The sequence below is a fragment of the Alligator mississippiensis genome, chromosome 4 (assembly GCF_030867095.1).
Source record: "Alligator mississippiensis isolate rAllMis1 chromosome 4, rAllMis1, whole genome shotgun sequence".
In the NCBI taxonomy this organism is placed as follows: domain Eukaryota; kingdom Metazoa; phylum Chordata; order Crocodylia; family Alligatoridae; genus Alligator; species Alligator mississippiensis.
This window is the reverse complement of record NC_081827.1, coordinates 67,908,436-67,934,189: the sequence shown is the minus strand read 5'-3', so window position 1 is coordinate 67,934,189 and position 25,754 is coordinate 67,908,436. Positions and strand designations below refer to the sequence as shown.

General features: G+C 43.5%; 1 protein-coding gene and 1 non-coding gene across 12 annotated transcripts in view; both read left to right on the top strand.

The window, feature by feature from the left end:
- Window positions 1–25,754, top strand: part of GRIP1 (glutamate receptor interacting protein 1) — a 594,076-nt gene that overhangs the window by 383,747 nt on the left and 184,575 nt on the right. For all 11 annotated transcript variants that reach the window (XM_059726065.1, XM_019493240.2, XM_059726069.1 and 8 more), the window contains one exon: window positions 20,997–21,077. In XM_059726065.1, the coding sequence (XP_059582048.1) occupies window positions 20,997–21,077 (81 nt within the window). The remainder of the gene's footprint in view (window positions 1–20,996; window positions 21,078–25,754) is intronic.
- Window positions 5,177–5,308, top strand: LOC132250444 (small nucleolar RNA SNORA17). Its single transcript, XR_009462184.1, has one exon. It is a non-coding gene; the product is annotated as a small nucleolar RNA SNORA17 (small nucleolar RNA).

Sequence of the window (25,754 nt, the reverse complement as noted above, 5' to 3'; positions counted from 1 at the left end):
GCAGTAACAGGGCATAGTCCCCGTGGCTCCGCTTGCCAGGACAGAGGCAGGCACAGCGAGAGGCACTGTGGGAGAAGTCCTGTTGGCTGTCCTGCCTGGCCCCACTCCCCGCCCAACCCAGCCTCCTGGCACTTAAAAAAGCCCTGTAATCACAGGCTCTGGCTCTGGTATTGGCTTGTGGCAGAGCCCCCCCACGCTGTGGGGATTGTCCCCCCTGCTTGGCACCCGTGCGGCAGCTGCACCGTGGCACAGGTGCAGCGCAGCTCAGCAGGGTGCTGGCTGCTGTCTGGGAGCCAAGCCGTGCTGCACCCACGCGATGCAACAGCTGCTGCAGGGGAGGCAATTCCTGCTGGCCCCCACTGCCCCATGCTGCGTGGGGGGGCCCAGAGGCCCCAATTGCCACTGCTGCAGTGAGTGCGGAGCTTCTTTTTTTTTTTCTGCCAGGAGGCTGGGCCGGGCGGAGAACTTCTTCTGTGGCTTCCCCTGCCCCAGGAGAGGCAGGCACAGCCAGAGGAGCCATGGGAGAACCTACAGCTGCCTGGCTGTGCCTGCCTCTCCCCGGCTAATTTGAATCGCCAAATCTCCCTGAATCGGCGCCGAATCTTCCAAAGCTGATTCAGCCGAATCAATTCAGGACAGTCATCCAAATCTCTGAATCGAATCACTGTCTTGTGAATCAGCTGAATCCAAATCCAAATCAAATACTTCCCTATTCACATAGGCCTAGTAGATATGGCAAGGGGAGAGAGAAAGGCAGCATTAAAGTATTTCAAATCTGAACAAATATTTATTAAAGAAGAAATGGTGGGCCACAAAGGTAAATGCCTACTACAGAAAATGAAAGATAGGCAAAAGAAAGAACCAAATTTTCACTGTTTCGTTTTAGGGGTATTATGATATCACAAAATTATTTCTCTAAGAGGTTATATTCTTGCCAACTGCACCCACCAGGCCTCAAACATCTTGTTCCGGGCTTCCTTAGTTCGAGTGTTCACCGGGACTCGCTTTGCCGTTGCAGGTTGTCTTGTGGGAGGTCTTTACACGTGCTGCAAGCTGCCCCTTTCTCGCCTGCCATGACTTTGAATCTCTTACAGTGGGGGGCTCCGTGCAGCGCGGTTGCCCTCATTAGACGCTTGCTCCTTTGGGGTCTTCCGTGAGGCGCCACCTCCCCTATACCTCGCCCTACACCCAGCCCGGTGGATCCCGGTCACTTTTGTGGCTGACCTCGTGCTCCACGATCACTCTCCAAACAACGAGCCGTCCTCTAGCCTTCCCGCTTTTCCTGCTTCCACTCGACCTCAGCCCCTTCTCTCTGGGTCTTCCCAGAGCAGCCGCCCTCTGTCTGGGTCTTCCCAGCACAGCTGCCCTCTCTCTGGGTCTTCCCAGCACCGTTCTTCTCCCTGCGCCCTGAGCCCTCTTACCGACTCGCCTCCTGCCTTGCCTGTCGCTGGGACTCCTGTTCCAGGCGCTGGCACGCTGCCTGGGTCGTCTGCTCCTCCACAGCCAGTGACCGCCGATTCTCCCGGCGTCCCGCACCCCCAGCTGACTCCACCGGTCGGGCTTTCCCTCGGCGTCCGCACGCCTCCTTCCTCTCTCACCGCCGGCCCTCTTGGAGGGCCTTCCTTTGGAACCAGACTGACTAAAATAATTAAAACTACTTCCTAGGGGAAAATCCTTTATTTTCAAAGAGATAGATTGAATTTATATATAAGAAATAAATTCTGCCCTAACTTCTGTGAGTTCTCCCCTTTACCAAGGTCTTCCATTTCAGGCTGACATGATTCAGCTGCATACATTTCATGCTTGCTGAAAGTCATTTTCAAAGACAATAAACATGGAAACTGAAGACATGGTTGTAGAATCTCACTTTAAATCCTAAAATGAGGGGTCGATTATTTAATGGTTCAGTAATGATTCTATTTTATAGCACTGGGTTTTAATCCTTTAACAAATATTTGACTTTTTTTACAAACTAATAAAGAATAAATATTTATAGGATTTGAAGTAGTCTGTGTTTGGTAGATTTTTAAAATGTATTAGTTTAATAGGATTACTTCTTTATTAGATAATCCATTGAACTGAACTTCACTATATGCCAGCAATTTCTGAGCCAACTCTGCTATAGCTAATCAATATTAAAAAATAAAAAACAACCAAAAAAATCAGTTAAGTATTCTTAGAAAGATTTAAGTTCGAAAGTGAAAGTTATTAGAGTTCTTAGGCTGCATCCAGATGAGCAGGAGCATGTGCTTGCAGCGGCACATATGGTAGGTTACCATACATCCAAGTTTTCCCAGACATGTCCTCTTTTTTGGCCCCCTGTCCCCATGTCTGGGTGGGTTTTTAAAATGAGCAAATGTCTGGGTTTTTGCTTTGCCTTCGTTTTTCTTGGGCATAAGCAGCTTGGATGGCTGGGAGCAGTGGGCAAAGTGATTGGCTGTCAGGTGTCACGTGCTCCAGCAAGTAAGTGAAATGTGTGTGTGTTTGTGCACACACACGCATGGGAGCTGCATATGTAGCAGGGTGGAGTGGGGGGCAGGGGGATCTGGGTTGGCAGTGTGGGGCACTGCCAGTGCCCCCACTTTTTTGATCCTGGAAATATGGTAACCCTAGCAAATGGTAGCAGCACAAAATTGTTCCACTGCTTTGTGCTGCAGCTCCCGCCCCTGCACATGCCCTTTGTTGCTGGACACATTATCCCACTATGGGCAAACTGGCCCTGTCTGGCTCCTGCTGGCTTCCAACTGGACTCCATATGCTGGGCGAGGGGCTGAATGGGGCACCAGGTGCTTTACTGCAGGGCTACCTGGCAGGCAGCCCCCACGCTGAGGCACCCTGAGCCCCAACCACCTGGGGAGTGGCTAACCAAGGGCTTCGTGCTCCCCCATCTCGAGGCATACTGCACCCCAATACTACATGGCTGGCTGAGGCACAGTGTGTCTCAAAATGGGGGCTCTACAGCCTAGGGCTGTCCGCTCCTCTGTCTCCACGTGTGTCCAGTGCATGCTATTTTCACATGCTTTGCACCGCTTTTTTTTCCTGGGGGTTTTTTTGGCTACCAGGAAATCCCGGTAGCAAATTTTGCCCCTGTGATACAAATTAGCAGTGCTGCACATGGTTTAACATACAACACGTGTGGTTTGTGGTGCCACAAAGAGATCTGTTGCACCAGAGACTGCACATGCCTACATGTGTGGACGTGACCTTAGTGTTCATCCCCTTTTCACAATTGTGAATTTCCATTTAGGTGTTTAAATATAGGATAGAAGCTTAGTTTTAGGCACCTAAGATTGAAGAATGTGGGTTATATATTCAGCAAGCCTTCAATTTTGCTGGATATTCTAGGTATCAGTAAAGAAGATAATTCACCATCACGCATAATTGGAGAGTGCACTAGATCCCATTGTCTCAAGATTTTAATTGGGATAGTTCTATACTAAGGAAACCCATCTATCACAAGTCAGAGAATAAAAGATGCCATAAGTGAAAGAACATTGTATGCTCATTTACAGAGGAAAGAAAAGATTATCCACTGGATAATTGTACTGTCTGTGAATGACATATGCAGATACAGCATATGGCAATCCACTAAATTTAGGAGGGCAAATATTTTTAACGTCCATTTTTCTCATGTTTCTCCTAAGAGAATGATTCATTGTACATGCACCCCAGAATTTTGAGTGCATGAAAGGTTAGAGATTTTAAGTAATCTGGGACTTAATGTTTGGAATTTCAAAGCCCTTAGTTAAAAATCTCAGAGGTTCCTAAATACCATTTAAAAAGAAACAACTGACCTAAACATTTAAGAGGTGAAATTTTATTGGAAGTTTATGATGAAAATGGGAATTAGCCTCTTGCAAAATGTTTTGTGCCTTTGAACCATGAGAGGGAAGTGACTTACAAGTTTTTTGGTGACTGTACTTTCCATACCAAGTTTAAAAAATGGCTAATATATGTGCATAGATAATTGTTGACATTTTGCTGCTTTATGAAGCAGATAAATTCAGACTATTTACATTATACATCTGTTGAAAATACTTAGCCAATATTGCCTCTGTTTTCTGCAATTTATTGGCCATAAAATTCTCCAGTGCAGCTGTGATGGCACCGTGGTAATTGTGAACAATCCATGATATTAGTCCTTATTCGGACTTCTGCATTATTTAAAAGCAAATCTACCAAAACTTCCTCCCTCCCCAGGAGAAGAACTTCCTCTTATGTGTTTTTTTTTTTTTTTAAATTGCATTCTCAACACTAGTTGTTACCATGCTAAAAATGGCCATGTTAATTGTAGTATCCAGAATCTAGAGAGCACTTCCAAATATTCAGCAATCAGTTTGCATCCAGGACAGCTACATCTCAGTGTCTAGAGGGAGATATATATGTTTGCCATTGCTTTTGGTAGGGCTGTTCAGCAGTAGGTGCTAGGGCTATACACTGTTTGATTTTTCAAACTGCTGGCTAAATTTAAAAAAAAATGGGTTGACCTGAAATTTTCTTGTTTTCAAACAAGAAGTTTAGTTTTGTGTTGAACAAATTATTTCATTTGGGGGCATTTTTAATAAAACCAAATGAAATTTATAATTGAAGGGATAGATTTACAAAGGAATGGAGGCCTGCCTCATGAACTGATGCTAGTGTTACAGCTGCACTGTATTTATGGTGCTCAGCTAGGACCCAGGAGATTCCTTCTTTCTGATTTAAAGCAGGGATTCTCAAAAGGGTTTCTGCTGTACCAGGCTATAAGTTTATTCTGACCTGTTCTTTCTCAATTTCTTCTTTTATGGAGCTTCGACTGTGTAAAATATTTAAACAGTCATTGAGGTGAGAGAGACCAATTAAGTGACCCTGGGTGGTTAAAGCATTGAATGGGGATTTGACAGTCTGGTTCCACTCTCTGCTCCAGTAACTAAGAGGCATTGAGAGAGGCTCACCTAGAATGCTCTGTAGTAGGGCTGTGGAAAATTTCACTGTGTTTTGTTTCAACGCATTTCGAGCTCAAAACAGAGAAAGTGAAACTAAACATGAAACTTTGAAACAGCTTTGAAATGAAATGAGGGCACTCGAAACGTTTTGAGTTTCAAAGCAGCCTGATGGCAGAAAGCAGGGGAGATCCAGGGATGTGCTCCGTGTGACTCTGCAGCTCCATGGAGCTCAGCCCTGGTTCTCCCCACGTCCTGCCACCAGGCTGTGCTCCATGGGGCTGCAGAGCCCTATGGAGCCCAGCCTGGTGGCAGGAAGCAGAGCGCACACCTGGCTCTGCCCACCTCCCACTGTTGGTCTGGCAGAATCGATCAGAGCACACCCTAGTGGCAGGAGTCGGGCAGAGCCAGGGCTGCACTCCGCCTCCCACTGTCGGGCTGAACTCCATGGGGCTACAGAGCTGCTCAGAGCACAACCAGCAGCGGGAGGCGGGGAGAGCCAGGGCTGCACTCCGACCGTCTCTGCCAGCCCCATGGAGCTCAGCCCAGCGGCAGAAGGCAGGGAGAGCCAGGGGCTGTGCTCCACCTCCCACTGCCGGGCTGAACTCCATGGCTGCAGAGCCACTCGGAGTGCAGCCCTAGCCTCTCCCCTGCCTCCCGCCATCGGGCTGAATGACAGGAGGCTGCTGCTGCTGCCTGGGGCCAGCGGCAACATCAGTCTTCCCCAGCACTGGGCACAGGCTGTGTCCAGCGCCAGTCCCAAGTGGCAGTGGCAGCCTGTCATCTGGTGCAGATTCAGGGGCCCGCACCCCCGGCAATAGTTCAGCACGGCCCTGCAGCCCTCCCAGGGGTGCAGGCCCCTGGATCTGTGCGCCAGATGGCAGGAGGCTGCCGTTGCCGGCAAGTGTCACTAGTTTTGCTTTGAACAGTTTGAGGTGTAGTTTCTTAGAAACCTCTGCACCTCCCTCCTTGAAACTCAGTACGCTTCATACCCTCAGAAGGGGCTACCATTCCTGCAATTTGCATCCAAATCAGCAAGAAATGTTTTAGGCATTTTCATGATTCCCCATTATAGCCTATGGGTGAAATGTCAAAACGCATCAAAACAGTGAAACAGATTCAAGAAATGAAACAGGACAGTGCTTCAAAACAAAACGATGAACGAAACACTGTCCCTTTGAAACGGCAAAATGGATGTTGAAACAAAACAATGGTGTTTCGCACAGCCCTACTCTGTAGTAATCAGGATATTTTTCTGAGAAATAGGAGATGTGGGTTCAAATTCTTGCTTTTTCACATCCTGGGTGATGTATAGCTCTAACCATTGAGCCAAAGGAGCCCCATTTCTTCTTTTCCCTCTGTTTTGTGAGATTTTTTTTCCTTCAACTTTGGCCAAAACTTTTTGCCAAATTTGACATTAATTCATTGATATTGTGTAGGTTGACCCAAGCTGAATTTTTCGGTCAACTACTTTGCAAAGAAATTGCCCAGCCTTAGGACGAGTTCCGACTCTGCATAGTAAGTATTTGCTGGACTGGACTTGCATTAGAATTTACACCAAGTGTTTCTTTAAGCATCCGCTAGTCTTTGGGATTGTAAAAAAAACAAAAACAAAAAAATCCCCTAGCAAATGCTAACTACAGCAAGTTTCTTTATACCTGTGAAGGCCTTTAGCTTAAAGCTATGCATGTAACTGAAGAACTTTTAGTAACGGAACCCTTTGGAATGTAACAGCTGCCACAAATATGCTAGTCTGCAGAAAGTGATGTTTTTAGATACGGCTAGAAAATATACTCCCTTTTGTATCTTATGGTCAAAGAGAACCATTAACCTGATGTCATTTAGAGCTGATATAGCAGAAAAGGTGTAATCAAGACCTTTACCCGTCTGAAATAGCAGTATCCACACGGTTTTGTGCCTCTAAAGAATAATACTTTTCATTATGAGATTCAGGAGTGCTGGGCTGTCCTCCTGTGACTCAGTTATATCAGCTCCAGGAATGCTAGTGGCAGAAAATGTGAAGCTTGTGCTTAATTTTTATATTTTTTGACAGACTGATTTGGAGGCACTTTTATTTCTGCATTCTTGGAATCATCATCAGGACAAGATGTTATCATCATAATCACACCACTTTTTAAAATTCTTCCAGCGTCCAAAATGTCTTCGCATCTCTCAATATTTCCAATGGGCATCTTATAGGGAAAGTCATGTGTTTCTGTACAGCTCCCACATAAACATCTCCATGCAGAGTATGTTTCAAATATAGGTAAATTCACTTTCCCAGTGGGACCCCAATAGACACTGTGAAAACTTAAGCTGTAATGGCATGACCCTGTGTCTCTGTATGGTGGTAAAGCTAGGGGACATTAGAAACTGAGGATGTTTTAGAAAAAAAGTATTTGTGGTCAAAAATACCTCAGGTCTTTCTTCACCCATGTCTGATTAGTGGGTTCTAGAACTGAACTGTGTTCAGTTCTTCATAGTTAAAAATTTAACTTGACCTACTATGAGACCGCTATGGGGGATTGGGTGAAGCAACTAGAAAGAAAACAACTACAGGGAGAAAAAGTTTTACACCTCCAATATTCCTCCTAAATTTATGGTTGTTACAATTTCTTTTAACTGTTATTTCAAAGCTCTTGAAGAAAATGTCTATCAGTAAATTCTGAAATGCATTATAGATAGACATTTTGTCTCCTGCCATCATAGCAATGAGACTTCTTTAGAAGTTTTTTACTTCTGTCAAGAGTGGGTCTGAAGTGAGTAGAGGGGCTCACCAGCCAGGCGAGATTGTAGCAGTATCCTTCTGGTGGAGAGATTCAAGGGGTGATCCTGAAGGATTTTCCTGTGTAGAAATGAGAGAGAGAGTGACAGCTGGATGTAGGGCTGCTCCACACTGACTGGGCAGAACAGTGCAGCAGTGTGTGGGCTGTGTGATCATTGTTCAGGATTTGGGTCAGGATGTTATCAAGCTCATTAGTTACTGCCCAAACAAATTTAAGTAGCAGTGAAGGAAATAGTCACGTCAGGTAGTAAATTTTTGGAAGATGAATTAATCTATTAACTTTTATTTGAAGAAAGCCCTATATCAATTACTTGCACAGCCATGTGTAGCGACACACCAGTGATGCATCAATCATCATATGTTGGGTGATGTTTCAAATCAAGGTTGTCCAGGTTTAGAGTGGCTGGGGGCCACAGGCCACTCTGATGCCCCCAGGTTCCTCTGAGCCACCCAACTACAGGTTCCCTCAGTCCTGCAGGCCATGCTGCATTGCTCCAATCCCAGGGGCAGAAAGCAGAGGAGGAACCTGGAGACTCCAGCAGGGGTTGGAACCATGGGGGCAGTGGCTCTCAGCCTGGGGGCCTCCAGTTGGACAGCCCTCTTTGAAATCATCATTACACCTTTCCTGGAGGACATATCTTAAAACTTACCTTTTACTCTTTGTAGTTTGTCACCAAATAGGGCTTGCTTGTTTGTTTTAAGAGCATATAAGATGAGTACAACAAATACCCACAGATTTTATGTCATACTGTCAGTACTGCTGGGTACAGCACCAGGCAATTAAAAAAATACATACTATACAGTGTACCTTTTTATAGCAATATATAAATTTTTTTGCCATAGCACATGGTAGTCCTGGATATAGATTAGGCCTCTGGTTTCATAAAAGAAAATGTGTAGATATAAATATTGATGGTCCCTTCCCCAAGAAACTTACTCTCTAATTATAAGAGAGAGAGAACTGTTGGTTAGAGACAGGGAAACAAGATAACATTAATCAGCATTAAAAGAAGTGGATCCATCATATGCATTGTCTAGCCAATGTACAGTGGAGGCCACTGTAATCTTAATGACTAGATAACATTATTGTGTTCTTCACCCTACATAGGCAGGGAGCACCACAGAAACCTCCCTAATATTAATTATGTGCAAAATATGTCATTTGTAAAGATGTCATTGGTGACATGTATATTGCTAATTAATTAGTTAATGCATGTAAAGGATTTTGAAAATGTAATATACTAGACTGTGTAATTGTGTATTGTTACTGTTATTTGGGGCAATAATTTTAGGGAGGAGAAGTGACAGCCAAAAGAAGGAAGGTCATTTTGCTTCTCTAGTGATGACGTTTATAAGCCAGTAATCGTTTTGCTGCATTCTCCCAAGAAAGATGTAAATTAAAGCATTTATGTAACTTGGTCACTATTGTGTATAAGCAACAGAAAAAATATCCAGATTCCCTGTCTTCCAACCTACAAAAAATGGGACATTAACAATATATAACGCTTTTTAATTAGTCATTGGACTGAGAAATCTGCTGCCCTATCAGTCACCTCAGTACAATATAATGACCTGCTGGAGATTGTTTGTTTATCACAGGCTATCTAATCTTTCAGCCAGAGGAAATTTAAAAAATGTCCAGTGATGTAATGAATGCAGCACAAGCAATGCATCTGTGTATAACAGTATTATCTATGCATTTCCACTATAGTAAAAGTAGACACCTGCGGCATGATTCCTCTAGAAATGGGGAAGAGCTAATGAATTAAGGGGCAAAATTTTCAGGTCTCAATATAAATGTGATTTAGTAAGTGCATGTTTACTCTTCAGTGACAAAATGTTTGGTCTAGTTTTGCATGTAACATAAGGGTTAGGGATATCGCCACATTTTTATGGCATCTGTTCATCAGTGAGTGATGGTGGATATTGCAGCTATTCTACTGACTGGTGGTCCGTTTTCTCTTGTGGTTGTAAAGACCGATGTTAGACTTGCAGGTCCTGCCACAGTGGTCACAGATGTACATGGTGTTAGAGGCTACTGTACTAACAGGCTGCTTCCTTTGTGTACGTTTCTGTTGTAATTCATGTGACAATTTCTCATTGTGATGTTGGACTTCATGATTGAGAAGGGAGGGCCATTTTGTCCTGTCTTCTGCTAAGGCCTCCCAAAGGTTTGGGTTGATTCCAAAAGCCTTCATATCTTGCTTGCAGATGTCTTTCAAGTGCAGTTTTGGGCACCTTACTCTTCCCTCCCCACATGCAATTTGCCCATACAGGATATCCTTAGTGCATGTCTTCCATCCTGTGAAGTTGGCCAAGCCAGTTTAGGCGCCACTGTTTGAGTAGTGCAATGATGGTTGGCAGGTTTGCTTTGGTGATGACGTCTGTGTTGGTAATTCTGTCTTGCCACTTGATGTTACGCACTGTAAACAGTGTTGCGGGAAGCTGTTCTTGATATGCATATGTTGACCATGTCTCACTGATATATACTGCATTCCTTATATATATATATATATATATATATATATATATATATATATAATATAAGGAACCTGAGGATTCAGGCTTTGTACACAAGCAGCTTAGTTTTGATTGTGAGTTTTGTATTGTTCCAGACTCGGTGGGAGAGCTTACTGAAAGTGGTGGCTTTCCAGTGCACACATTTAGCTCTTCATCCAGTGAAGGTTGTCGCTCACTATGGATCCAAGGCAGGGTGGACTGATTTAAATCAAGGCAATTTAAATAATTGATTTAAGTCACGCTTTAAATCACCAAGAGAAAACCCTGATTTAAATCAGGTTTCCCACTGATACTTCATCACATGTTTCTTAAACAGTGGCGCAAATCTGATCACTAAAACATGTTAATTTACAACTCAGTACAGCATTTTACAACATCTGCCCTTAAACTCTTATTTTTATTTTCAAATGTTATTAACTGTAACAGACAAGTCATCACAACACTAAACGTACTCTGTCCTTTAAAACTTATACAACTGGATCTCATCTTCCCCACTCCGACTGTCATTTTTATTCATAGACTGAAACAGAAATGAGTTTTCCTGCTTTTTCAACTCCCAGTCAATTTCTTAGCTTTGAGTGAATAATGCCAAAAGGATGAAAATATTCTCTCTCTGCCTGCAGAGGAAGATACTGCTGTGAAAATTTGGCTTAGCAACTGAAGGGACTCTGTTTCAAGGTGCCTGGCTAATGATTTCCACCGATTCAAGGGAGTGACTTGGTTCAAAACATCATCAGTAAATATGTACTGTTTACATGGTTCCCCTCCAGCCCTGAAATGTATTATGACTGGCATAACTGAAGAGTGATTTTGAGATGCTCATGCCATGGCAGCTTCATCTTCTTCAGAAGTTAGGCATCTACCTTTGTATCTGGGGTTGAGAATATTCGCAAGAAAATGAGGTGGAGGTAGCGCTCGATCCATTTGCTTCTTTATTGCCTGCAGTTTAACTTTCTGGTTAGGTATTTCTTTCCTTAATGTCTCTGGAAGTGCCTTCCAAATTTCAACAGCATCAGCAATGCAGCAACAATCTCTCTGAAGTTTGTTTAAGGCTATGGATATAGGTTTCAGTATACTGAGCATATCCACTACATTCCTCTTTCATCCAATGTTAAATACTTTGGATGAGATACTTCCATCTGTTTTATCATGGTTTGCTTCACAAATTTTGATGAGAACAGGCCAGTTCTTAATAAATTGTTCAAAACAATCAACCACAGAATTCCATCAAACATCTTGAGGGAGAATTAGTTTGCATCCTCCTGCTCTCTTCAGTGAAGCTGAAGCAAAATGGTTGTTACGGAAGTATTTTGCGACTTCAACAACGTTTTCTTCTATTCCTGGAGAAGTGCTCAAGTCTTTGGCTAAAAGATGCATTAAATGGGCAGTGCAGCCACATGTTTCACAGTTTCATAGTTTGTAGGGTCGGAAGGGACCTTGACAGATCATCAAGTCCGACCCCTTGCCATGGCAGAAAAGAGCACTGGGGTCAAATGACCCCAGCAAGGTGTTCATCTAGCCTCTGTTTGAAGACCCCCAGGGTAGGAGCCAGCACCACTTGCCTTGGAAGTTGGTTCCAGATCCTAGCTGCCCTGACTGTGAAGTAGCGCCTCCTGATGTCTAGTCTGAATCTACCCTCTGCCAGCTTGTGACCGTTATTTCTAGTCACTTCTGGTAGTGCTCGGGGGAACAGGGACTCCCCCAATACCTGCTGATCCCCTCTGACTAGTTTGTAAATGGCCACTAGATCCCCCCTCAGCCTTCTCTTGTGGGGGCTGAACAGGTTCAGGTCCTGCAGCCTCTCCTCGTAGGGCCTGCCCTGCTGCCCCCTGGTCATGCGGGTGGCCCTCCTCTGGACCCTCTCAATGCTGTCCACATCCCTCCTGAAGTGCAGCGCCCAGAACTGGATGGAGTACTCCAACTTCGGCCTGACCAGTGCCGCATAGAGGGGGAGGATCACCTCCTTGGACCTGCTCGAGATTCATCTGTGGATGCACGACAAGGTGTGGTTGGCCTTCCTGACCGCATCCCCACGCTGTCGGCCCATGTTCATTTTGGCATCAATAATGATTCCAAGATCCTTTTCTGCCTCTGCACTGACAAGAAGGGAGTTCCCCAGCCTGTAGGTATGCTGCTGGTTCTTCCTCCCCAGGTGCATTACCTTGCACTTGTCAGTGTTGAAACCCATCCTGTTCTCATCCACACACCCCTGTAACCTGTCTAGGTCCAAATGCAGCCTGTTCCTCCCTTCTAGCGCACCCACATCCCCCCACATCTTAGTGTCATCAGCAAATTTGAATAGGGTGCTTTTTACCCCCTTGTCCAAGTCACTGATGAAGATGTTGAACAGCGCGGGTCCAAGGACCGAGCCCTGGGGGACCCCACCGCCCACATCTCTCCAGGTCGAAAATGACCCATCCACCACCACTCCCTGGGTGTGGCCCTCCAGCCAGTTAGCGACCCATTTGACTGTGTAGGTGTTGACGCCACAGACCCCTAGTTTTTTAATGAGAATGGGGTGAGAGACAGTGTCGAAGGCTTTCCTGAAGTCCAGAAAGCCTACGTCTACTGCTACCCCTGCATCTAAGGATTTTCATAGATGGTAGGGTCGGAAGGGACCTCAATAGATCATCGAGTCCGACCCCCTGCATAGGCAGGAAAGAGTGCTGGGTTTAGATGACCCCAGCTAGATGCCTATCTAACCTCCTCTTGAAGACCCCCAGGGTAGGGGAGAGCACCACCTCCCTTGGGAGCCCGTTCCAGACCTTGGCCACTCTAACTGTGAAGAAGTTCTTCCTAATGTCCAGTCTAAATCTGCTCTCTGCTAGCTTGTGGCCATTATTTCTTGTAACCCCCGGGGGTGCCTTGGTGAATAAAACCTCACCAATTCCCTTCTGTGCCTCCGTGATGAACTTATAGGCAGCCACAAGGTCGCCTCTCAACCTTCTCTTGCGGAGGCTAAAAAGGTCCAGGTTCTCTAGTCTCTCCTCGTAGGAGCAAGCCCTTAACCATACGAGTGGCCCTTCTCTGGACCCTCTCCAGGTTATCCACATCCCTCTTGAAGTACGGCGCCCAGAATTGCACACAGTACTCCAACTGTGGTCTGACCAGTGCCCGATATAGGGGAAGTATCACCTCCTTGGATCTATTCGTCATGCATCTGCTGATGCACGATAAAGTGCCGTTAGCTTTTCTGATCGCTTCGTCACACTGCCGACTCATGATCATCTTGGAGTCCTCTAGGACTCCAAGATCCCTTTCCGCTTCCGTGCCACCAAGCAGGTCGTTTCCTACGCAGTAGGTATGCTGGACATTTTTCCTCCCTAGGTGCAGCACTTTGCACTTCTCATTGTTGAACTGCATTCTGTTGTTTTTTGCCCATTTGTCCAACCTGTCCAGGTCTGCTTGTAGCTGTTCCCTGCCCTCCAGCGTGTCCACTTCTCCCCACAGTTTTGTGTCATCCGCAAACTTGGACAGAGTACACTTCACTCCCTCGTCCAAGTCGCTGATGAAGACATTGAAGAGTATAGGTTCAAGTACCAAGCCCTGCGGGATCCCACTGCCCACACCCTTCCAGGCCAACACCGACCCATTCATTTTGTGACCTGGTCATTAAGGAGAATCCTTCCATTTCCTCTTCTAAATATCTTCTCATCTTTGCCACATTTGCAGCATTGTCTGTGACAAAACTGCACATGTGACAGTTGAATTTTTGTTCATAGTTTATTACAGCTTTCACTGCCACTTCTTTTAAATATTCTGCTGTGTGGGCATTTCCCAATGTAGCTCTTGTTTCTGAAAGAGATGCAACCCCATCTTCTGTTGTCACGCAGGCACATATTACTGGATCATTGTGTACATTGCTCTACCCATCAAGGCTAGCAAATTTCCCCTCAGTATTTCTTGCACACTGTTCAAGTTCCTTCTCATACACTGTATCTAGCAACCTTCCACCAATGTCTGGTCTACCAGGTGGAGCATAGCCTGGTCGTAAGGACTCAACCATGTCAATGAAGTGTTTATTGTTAACAATGCGAAAAGGAGAATTTGTGGCATAAATGAACTGAGCAATCTTTTCATATATGGTGTCTTGTTGGTATTTGCTGGTCCTTACTACAAACCCATCCATGGTGGTGGTTTTATTGGATGATTGTAATCTTTTGCTTGTTACTGATACTTTGTCTGAAATACGTTTAGTTGCAGCACTACTGCTAAAAGTACCAACGGATGACTGAAGTTGTTGCAGATAGACAGTCAAAGTCTCTTATGCTTAAATGGGATCCTGAAACAAAAATGATTTTTGAAGAGTCATTCTTCTCAGTTCTTCTCACTCTATTATTCAGCTAATCGTTTACATTTTTTTTCCAGCAAGGATGCAGATCTGATTCCAAATTACCAAAAAATATAAGACCGACTTCCCTTAAAATGCACTTAATTTGGGAGTAAGCCCCATTGAACTGACTGGCACTTCTGTCTTTTGAGAAACAAGTATAAGATGAGGTTCCCTTGGGAAAGCTGAGTTATGCTGAAGTAAAATAGGGAATGAGACTTATGGCATCACCATTATGGTCTGGGGCCATGATGTTCCAAAATAAGGGGCTTGTAATATAAAATAAGAAAATGACACCCAGTGGTAACTGGCAGCTCTAGATTTCTCTTACTGCAGCTTTCTGTACTGTAAACTTGGGTGATAGATTCTAAACCTAGTTAACTAATTATACAAACCATAAGGATTAGCTAAGCTAAACTTTTTTTTTTTCTAGCAACATCTAGCATAGCAAACAGCTTTGGAATTTACTTGTTAAATCACAGTTATAGTAAAAGGCATAGAGAGAGTCTTGAAGAATGATGCATTGCAAAGTAAATTATTTACTAACCAGTTGATCTACATCATTCTTCAGACATACCTACATCTTCATCCACATTGTTTTCTCCCAATAAGCAGTTTTCATGATAATGTTTCATTCTTGCAACTAGGCCCTGCATCTCCTCCTTGCACTGCTTACACTTGACACGTTTCCCTTTTTTATCCAAGGAAGGAATTTCTTCAAAATATTACCGGATAGGGTCTTTCTCATGCCCAGAAGCCATGACAGTTTTTCTGTGGTAAAAGTGTGAGGGAATATAGGAAGCTGTATGTACTGCTAAATAATGTCTTCCCTTTTTCTTTCCACTCCACTCCACTGTTCCTTTCTACTCTGCCTCCGTCCTTTCCTATATTGTCTCTCTGTCTTTAAGAGAGTGTCTTAACTAACTCCTTGGCCTTGCTTGGCCCAGCTCCACCACCACATAAGCACAGAACAACAGCAGTCCTATCCAGCCTGTGTCTTTGCACATGTGACTTTAGTCTGCTGAGAAACAGAAACTGAAAGCCCAGAACTTTCAAGAAGCAAGAGCCGGTAGTTAGGCTGGACAGACAGACTACAGCCATATACATGTAGGTAACTCAATGTGTGTGAGTGTGACAGAGCCATTAATTCATTTTTATGAGACTTAAGTATAGGTTTAGCATGTTTGTGATGAGATATAATTGTAACTGTAATTTTTTAAATGAGAGAGAAATTTAGTATTTTATTGATGGTTTTTAAAAAATCTGATTTAAATTTTAAAAAATCAGATTTTTTTTTTTAAACCATTGATTTTTATCCACCCTGATCCAAGGTAGCAGAATTTATTCACTGCCTTGAGAGGTGTTATCAAGGCTGATAGATGGTGACTGGCGAACACCCTGTCCTAGGACCACAGTCTTCTTGATGGTGATGGTCAGGGCACACATCCTGCAGGCATGGAAGATGTAATTCATGAGTATTTGTAGTTGGTCTTCTTCATGAGCAGTGAGTGCAGCATCATCAGCAAAAAGGAGCTCCCTACTAAGTATGTGTCTCACTTGTGTCTTGGTTTTTAGACGTGATAGATTGTAGAGTTTGCCATCTGATCTTGTGTGAAGGTATATGCTTTCCTCCAAGCCATCAAAAGCATAGTGCAGCAACATAGAAAAGAAGATCCCAAAGAGTGTGGATGCCAGGACATGCTTTTACTTCACTCCACTGTTCATCGCAAACCTGTCAGAGGTTGATTCATCAAACTGAACTGTGGCCTGCATATTTTCATAGAAGGAGCATATCATGTTGAGTAAAGTTGGGGGGCATCCAATCTTTACCAGGACCTTGAACAAACCTGCTCTGCTGATAGTGTTGAAGGCTTTTGTCAGGTTAAGACATGCTACATACAGTGGCTTATTTTGTTTTCTGCATTTTTCTTGCAGTTGATGTAAGGAGAATCTCATGTCCACTCTTGATCTCCCTGCTCTGAATCCACACCGTGATTTTGGGTAGACACGGCCAGCAAGTTGTCGCAAGCATTTCAGTATGACTGGCAAAAGCCTTGCCTACGATGCTGAAGAGAGAGATGACCCTATAGTTGTTGCAGTCACCCTTAAACTCCCTTGTTCTTGTACAGAGTAATGATGTTAGCATCACGCATGTCCTGAGATACTTGACATTCCTTCAAGCAGCACATTAGAAGTTGATGCAGATGTAGTAGCAGGCTAGCCTTCCTGCACTTGAGAACCTCAGCTGGGATATCATCCTCCCCTGTTGCTTTTCCGCTTGCTAGAGAGTCTATGGTCTTGCTAAGTTCTTCTAATTGATGCCAGTGGCCAGATCATGGGTGTCTCCATGATACTTTTTGATACTGTTTGCCTGCAAAGTAGGTGTTAGTGATGTACAGGATGTTTAAGTGCAGAGTCCAAGAAGACATTGGCCATTTTCATTCATTTACCCCATGCCATGATGTCCCAGGTAGGTTGGCCAAGTTGTGATCTGCGCCTACTTAAGCATTAAAGTCCCTTAGGAGGAGAAGCCTCTTATTTGATGGTAGGTGCTCAGTGACTTGGTGCAGAGCATTATGGAAATTATCTTTATCACCTGAACTTGCCTGTAAAGTTGGTGCATAGGCACTAATGATGTTAATAAAGCTGTTGGTTGACTGTATTCAGAGTGAGATGATGTGATCTAATGTTCTAGTAGGGGTCCTGATGGTTTTGACCAACCTGTTGCAAACTGTGAATCTGACCCCATGTAGGTGAGTATCTTCTACACTCCTGCCTTCTCAGAAAAAGGTGTAGTTGGCCTCACAAATTGAGCATGAGTTGGCCAATCTTGTCTCCTGCAAGGCTGCAATATCAATGTTAAGTTTTTGCAGCCCTTGAACAATCATTGAGGTCTTCCAGACATTGTCCATCATCTCTAAATTGTTATTCATGCCAGGACACATGGTCCTGACATTTCAGCTTCCTAGCCAGAGGCTTTCAAGATTTCTTTTCTTGTTGCCTGGTACTTGATTTGCCCTCTGTTTTTCGACTTTTGGTCCAACCCTATGCACCAAATGAGGCAGGCAGACCATGGTGGGTCAACACCTTACTGGCTGGGGACCCGCCTAGCTTAAGGCAGGTGGTAGCTAACCAGTGGAACAGAATTGGTTCCTCCCACCAACGAATTGATCTGTGGTGCTCTATTCTATACCAGTTGAATTGAGCTTATAAACCATGACTTCCCCCTTCTGTGTTATGCCCATGCAAGTAGCAAAGATAAAGTGTCCTCTCCATTCAGTTTTTGCTGCAGTGGCCTGGCTAGTTGATATGGAGATGCTTGAGTTACCTATATACAAATGCCCTCCTCTTAGCATTAGTTTATATATGTAGATGATGATGATATCTAGATGACAATTTATGCTTCTTAGTATGAATATAAACTAACCTGAATAATAGGGTTCCTGCTTTGTTCTTGCATGTTGATCCTAGTAGCTTATCTTTAATTGTTATCTGGTAGATGGATGCTCACTGACCTTTCACCCCTTACCATTTTCATGGTGTTGGCTCCTTGGCCCTTTTTTCTTCTTCACAGGGCAACAACATGCATTGTTTCTTTGAAATATTTTCAGTACAAATTAATCACTTAATCTGCCTAGGCACCAGCAAATCAAGGAATTTACTGAAAGCACATTAAGCTTGATTCCAAGACCAAGAAACCACAAGATGCAGTTGGGTACAGGGAAAATTATGCTGTCACTAAAGAAGATAGTCTATTCATTCATCTCTTTAAACACCAGGCTTGAATGGGAAATATTTGGTTGTGGGAATTCCTCCTTGCTTTTGGTCCTCTCTCCATTCTATAATCTTGCTTTTGGTCCTCTCTCCATTTCATTTATAAATTTCATATTTAACAAAATGCACACAGACGGCTATTTTGTTTAGTATACTAATGTGTACATCACCCATTAAGATGTGGCCCAGACACGTAGTGACCAAAAGTCACAAATATTCATGGGCTTTTGTGAAATAAGATTATGATCTCTATTGACTTCTTCATAGAAAAGTCTCTCTCTCAATATCTGCCCTCACAGATAACACCCTCTCACAAGATACAGCTAAAGATTAAATGGATACATTAACCAAGCTGCTCCATATTCAAGTGCCTTGAATGGTAGTGTTGAGAAGTATTGATGGGCATTTGGGGAACCTTATCCTGCCTCTAGCTAGGCTTGCCCTTTCTGTGAAGGAAAAAAGATCTATCCATTTTCTTTCATGAGCACTAACTACTCTCTGGATATCTTCAAAAACCTGTGGCAACGCATTCCACCCAGCACATTAACATTAGATTTTCTATTTTTTTCAAATGGAAGTATTGTCCTTGTCCGGTCCTTGTCCAAAGTCTGCCTCTTTCTGAAAACATGCATGACTTCATGACAACCCTCTCCTTTCTGTGTAAGTGCATGTTTTATGTCTGTTGGTTTTCTTTTTTTGGCTTCATGATAGTATCCAGTATATACAGTGCCTTTGTTACTTTTCTAGCTAAGATGATAGTCCTATGGCAATAGGAGTTAATTTTACTGTGGCAGAAGCAATGGTATCTGGCTGTTAAGATGTCATGTGTATAAGCTGCAGGGCTACAACAGTCCTTTATCTTGTTGGTGGTGTTCCTCAAGCTCTTTTTGTTACTGAGTTTGCCTTACAGAGAAGAAATCATTGCAGAGAGTCTGTGGTTTAAAAACCTAAACTGTTCTTCATAGTGTCTTCTATATCAGACCTGGCTTTAAATTATGCTGACCAAACTTTATTTTGCTTGCTTGAAAATGGGGGTGGGAGGAGGGAACTAACCATCTTTGATGTAAGTATTCAGAAGGATTTTGAGACTTTTCAAGTCACAAATGCTGTAATCAGCAAAGGGGGCAAGAAATCTCAAGAGGGTCAGTTAGAAAGAAAAGTCAGTTGCCAAAAATATGTTTATATTATTCATCTGATGGTTTCTGTTGCATCTCAATATGTCTCACAAGATAACTTTGATTCCTTTACACACTGATCTATATTCATGCCTGAACCTATGCATATGCTGAAAACTAATTGGCCCTTTCTAACCTGAAGTCTTCAAGTAGAAGTATTTGATAGTGCATTTTAGAGCTTTTTGAGGATCAGATGAAAAGACAAGCAAAGCAGGCATCTAGTTTTCCTCTTATTTTTTCCTTGTGACAAAGGTTATGAAGTAAATATTGTCTGTTCTAATGCTTGATTTACACACATCATTCTTAGCAGAATCTCTCTCCTATTTTTATAGCTTGTCATTTATATTTAAAGTTACTATGTCACCTGTTTTTTTTCCACCATTGATTGTATTGCAAGGGATCCAGGAAGCTGCTTATTGCTACCTAATGCTGCCTTTAGTGTAGGCCCACCCAGTAGGTCTCAAAGATATATTGGTAATGATCAACCCCAGTAACATCCACTAATAAGTGTCATACTGCCATCTTTACAGCATGAAGGTGCGTGGCCAGACTATCAATTTGAGTCTCTCAGATCACTTGCCATAACAGAAAAGATTTGCGCAGATCCCCACATCCAAAGGAATGGCTTCTTATGGCCAGAGTTCTGATAAAGAGGTAAAGCTTCTGGCTTTGTGGTCTCTGTGCTGAATATGGATAGTCTTCCACTAGAAGTCATTAAAAAGACGGCAGGGTTTCTTAAAGTGAAAAGGGGAAAGTCTCTACTTCCCCAAGGTCATTTTAAAGTAAAACAAGTGAGACTTCCTACAGCCAGACTTAAAGAGAATTTGCAGTTTGAGTTTTAGACTGTGCTATCCTCCTCTGTGACTCAGCTGGAGTTTGCTGCCTTTGTCACTTTGTCACAAGAGAGAATGTGTGTGCTAAAAGGTCCTTCTTGACCTTTCCAGTTTACCTAGTAACAGTTCTTGTATTTGGAGAGAGACTGTAAGGTTTTGCTACTTTCCTGAATAGTATAATAAAGGAATTCTGAATTTCTGATAGGGTAATAGTTAGGGTGATTTTATGTCCTGTTTAAGCACCTAACCTGAGTGTCCTGTTGGTTTAGCAAATGAATGTTCTGTTTTCAGTGGGAATGCAGCAGCCCTCTCTGGTGAAAGGCTACAAAAGGGTTAGGCCAGTCCTCTGGCATCCCACAGCACCCCAGCATCACACTCTTCTCTGGTACTCTGCCATTGCTGCATTGCCCTCTCCTCCCCCTCCTTGCCTTTGAGAGGTGAGGGGGAGAAAAACATAGTATCCCACTTTAACACAGGAAAAATGGTCCCCCAGTGAGTGGTGTTCCTAGCATATAATCAAGCAGTTTATTTTTGCAGCAAAGAAGTAAATGTGTAGTTCCACTGTGAGTTATATTGAAATTCGAGCATGTTATAAATGATATGTTTCAACTCAAACTGAAGTTTCACCGGATTCATGTGGCTTATTTTTTTTCCTAGATGAGAGTCCTTATACTAAATCTGCAAACCAAGCCAAACCACCTGATGGAGCATTGGCTGTGAGAAGACAGAGCATCCCAGGTACACCAGCTTGTTTAATTTTGATGATCATTGCCCTATTGTGCCCAAACCTATGTTATAAGCTAAAGAAGGGAAATGTTGCATTAGTATTACCAAGCTGTTTGTAAAACAGATAGTATATGGGGAACCATAGTGACAGTCCCCACCTACTTAGGCTTCTTCACATTCAAACTTATAAAAAAATTCTGAACTCTATCTTCAAGCCCACTTTTATCTCTCGTTTGCAACAGGATTTTGATTTTTGGTGGGTGGAGCCTTGGGTCAAGGAGGTGCCTTTTGTTGTGCGCTTCAGAAGCTATTTGTACTGGCTATGCAGGTGGCGAGTTGTAATCATTGTTCCCATCTGGATGAGAATGTTGCAACACTTACAGTATTTGATATCTTGCATCTGTTGTCCCTGGCACACCCCTTCTCCCCACTCCCCTTCCCACCACCTCATTTGTAACAGGGGTTGGCAAGCTCTTACTAATGGCAGACCACAGCCTGTTATTTGGATGCTGCAGCAGGTCTCAGATCCCCTGCTGCTGCCATAGGCGTCCCTGCTCTGGAGGGCTGCTCTTTTGCCTCCCCAATGCAGCCTCCACCAAAAAGTGCTGCCCAAAAGCTAGGTGAGGGACAATTTGGACCAGTTAACTTGGTGATGGTACCTGGTACTGCAAAGCTGGGATGGCTGTGATGGCAAGGGATCGGCCTGCCACTTGTAAACTGCAGAACACTGGTTGCAGGCTAGATTGCATGGCTGGATAGCAGCAGTGTTAAGTACAGACAATCTAAAAGCCTGCTGAATCGATTCCATTGTCTCACATTAATCTAAGCTGTTTAGTTTGAACTGATAAGCAAGTGAACAGACATTCACTTTTGATTCTGGAAATGCGACTACATGCCTGCAGTGGTTCAGGCCAGAAGCTGGGGGGCACTAGAGCATGCCTTCTAGCCTTCTGGCCACTGTGGAAAGAAGGGAGGGTAGCTGGGAGAGAAGCACTCTGAGGCCTTTCCTTCCTCCCTGCTCAAGCTAAGGGGGGTGTGGCCAGGCCCAGGCTGGCCTGCTAAGTAGGTGGGGGTTGGAGAAGGTTTAAACCCCACCCTGGCCTACACCCTCAGCTGGGTGGAGGGGTGTGGTGAGAAGCAGCCCCTGCCAGTATTTTCCCCTGCTCCTTGCTCAGGTGGAGAGGGGGGGCATGGCCCGGGCTGGCACATGGCAGGAGGGGGCCCTGGCCCGTCCCCAGCCCACACTCTACCCCAACTAGTCTCTGCCTGGTGAGGGTGGAGCACCCCTGGACAGGCTTTTCACTCAAGTTTATTGCATTAATCTTTGTTCAGGGTTGCTAGCAGATAAAATCCTGCAACAAACCATTAGTCCTGTGCTAACAATGTGGAAAACTGTGCTTTTTGAGGGTTTAATGGTTATGTTATACAGCAGTAGGTTCATGTTATGCAATGCTGACCAGTTAGACATCAGGCACCAAGTATAACAGATCTCTCTCAGACTTCTTGGCTCTGAGTGGTTACAACACACAGTACTAGGACAAGAGCAAATGTAAGAAAATTCCCTGAGTGAAAGAATGGTGCAGTTAAGGTCCCAGCAGTGTTGAAACTCTCCAGGAATATGAACAAGAACTGGGAGAGTTTTAAGCAGTGCTTCACTCTGTGTCTGCAAGAAGTAACATATTCACTCAAATCTAAGTCAACCCTAAATTTAAGATAACCCCTCCCCCACAATAATTAGATTCTATATATGGAAAATGTGTAAAATTGTTATAATATTTCAAGTATTGAATCTAATTCTTGGAGGGTTATTTTAAATCTGTCTCCCTCACACTGCTACATCAGGGAAAGCAGTGACTGGGTGTGGCAGGTGGTACCCTTGTCCTCTGCCCCCCAGCACCCCTCCAGCCCCAGCTCCCTACAGACTTTGCCCCTTCCCACCACTCCCCATAATTTCTGCTCCTTCTCCCCACAATCTCTTCTGTCTTCTGCCCCCCACAATCTGTTCCTTCTGCTCTGCTCTCCATAGACTCTGCCTCTCCCCTATCTCCCTCCTGCCTTGCTGTCAGATGCTGCTCAAGCTCTGCATCCTGCTGGGTCACAGGGCACAGTATGTGGAAGTGTAGCCCTTGCTGGGCCATGCAACAGCATCAGTGCTTGTGATTGGCCAGACAGAGTACAGAGTATCTCTGTACTCGGTGCCCAGGAGGGAATTCAACCGAAGCAGGGGTGGGAAAGGGAACAGAGGGGTAGCAAAAGCTGTAGAGAGCAAATGGAGACTGCTTTGGGTTTGACTGTAGCCCTGACTTGGGCTCAGCCGCCTAACCCCCCACCTTCCTCTTTGTACATGAATCTTAGACAAGGGTTTTTTTCCCAGTGCTGATTGTGGGGGTGGGGAGCTTATGTTAGGTTCATGTTCATGTATGAGAGGTATCAGAAAAAAGGAAGGCTTTCAGAGGGTAGCTGGTTCTGAAGTACTTACTACATTTAATAGCTTTCAGCTAATTCAAGAAGAGGCTAGCTATGAAACAACAGAAAAATGTGAAGAACCCTACATTTCATATCAACATGGAACATGAGAAAGATGTTTTTGAACAAAAAATACGAAAAGAAGGCAAAAGCATGGAAGAGTTTGTGGGCACAGTTGTGAGGGATGAGGATTAAGTTTTGCCTTCCGGAGGAAATGGAGTCCCTGCATGGAATAATACAGATAGATATTTTCGGTATTATATTCTGCAGGCAGAGTTTAGAAAGAACTGAAAGGCAGATTTTCTGTATGTTAGAGAATCTTTAAAAGTTTTTAACAACTGCTTTTATCCTAATATGTTCTTGCATCTCCATTTCTGCCTCAGCACTGTTTCTAGTAGGAATCAAATAGAGATAGTGTGAGGTTTTTGGAGAAAGAAAACCAAACAAAAGTCTTACTATTTTTTCTTTTGTAATCTTAACCAGACCTAGAACTAGAGCACAGTGGGTATCACTTTCAAAGGAGTTTAAGTGATTCAAGAGACTAAGGACAAGGCATGATAGATACTTACAGGAGTTGGAATGTACACATACTTGAAAAATCTGTACATTGTTTTAAAAAGTGATTCAAGGATATTGGAGCTTTTGATGACTTTTGAAAGTCATGTGGGTGTTTTGGACCATTCTAACCTATATTTCACAGATGAGGAGCCACTAACCTACTGCTCTGAAAGTCTAGATTGGTGGAGATAATATACAATATTCAAAGAAATATACTTAGGCTACATCAAAGTGTTTTCACTTCAGCAAATTCTTATGGATATTTGAGTCACTTGCCCAAGGAAAAGTAAAATGTGTTTGGTCAGTGGGCCTTAGACAATAAGCAGATGGTCTAGGAGCCTTACTAGTTGTCTCAAGAAAGATAAATCTTATTTTGAAATGTAGAACACACAAGGATGCATCTTAAGGAAAAAGGGCTTAAAAAATGACTGGGAACTTTCATTGCCAAACAAAACTTAAATAGAAACCCAAAATAGCCCACTTAAAATAACAGAAGCAGTCTGAGGAGCTCTGAGAGAGATTCTGGTATTTGCTATTAATTCATATTTTATATGCAGTAAGGCTCCTGAGAATTGAAATCACAATATTTGTGTTTGTAAGATTCCATTGTGCATACACCTATGTTAAGTCATTCTCACGCCTTTAGTCAACTGTCTAGGTTTTTGTTAGTGCAAGTGGAGTGGCCTTTCAAATGCAAGATCTAGCAATACACGAAAGTCAGGAAAATCTTTTAGAACTTGTTAGAGGAGTTAGCAGAAATAAGTCACTTGCCTTTATATGAGGAACACTGTGTCTCATATTCACTCTAAATGCTACACCTATCCAAACACTGTGTCACTGAAATACTCAGGGAATTGCAGCCTAATATTGTGATAGAACAGCAGTACCTTCAAAATCAAATGCCTGTTGAATCATTTGTGATACATTCCTGAGACCCATGCATCAGATGGTGCATCCCTGAGTTATACAGTCTAAGTAACAGCCAGAAAGAGTACTTACATACTCATTTTCTCATTTTAATGGACCCAGCTAGCTTAAGAATTGCACTCTTTTAAAATTAGCCTCTTTTCCAACAGTGATCACTGTTTTTAATAAATCCCTTGTTAAGACAACTTTTAGAATCTGACTATTCAGTGTGACACTTTGGGTGCGCATACACATTCTCAGGGGTGGGGAGGGGCTGTTTTAAACACAGCAGTTCCCTGATAGCCACTCTAATTAAAATGATTCACTGTCACGTGCATTAAGCCCCCTGGCATTTTAAAAAAGTTGCGGGGGCATTTTAACTAAAGTTCATTCAGTGAGCTTTAGTTAAAGTGCCCCCGTGGTCATTTTAAAATGCGGGGGAGGGCTCAATACACGTGACAGAGAGACAGCGCTGGAGCGTTTTAATTAAAGTGCAAATCAGCACATCTATAGGCAGCTTTCGAGTCTGACTATTGTGTAACATCATGTCTTGAAAAGAATTAAAGGTTTCCAATCTGGAAGAAGAGTTTCTCAGGCACTTCTTATCAGTGAAGCACTTGTTTTCCAGAAGGTGGGAGACTCTCCCAGACCAGCATATGGGGTTATGTATGAGTTTAATGGGGGCACAGACAAAAAACACACTCTTGAACTGATGGCAGAAATACAGAAGAAAGTGACAATAAAGCATTGATGATGCAT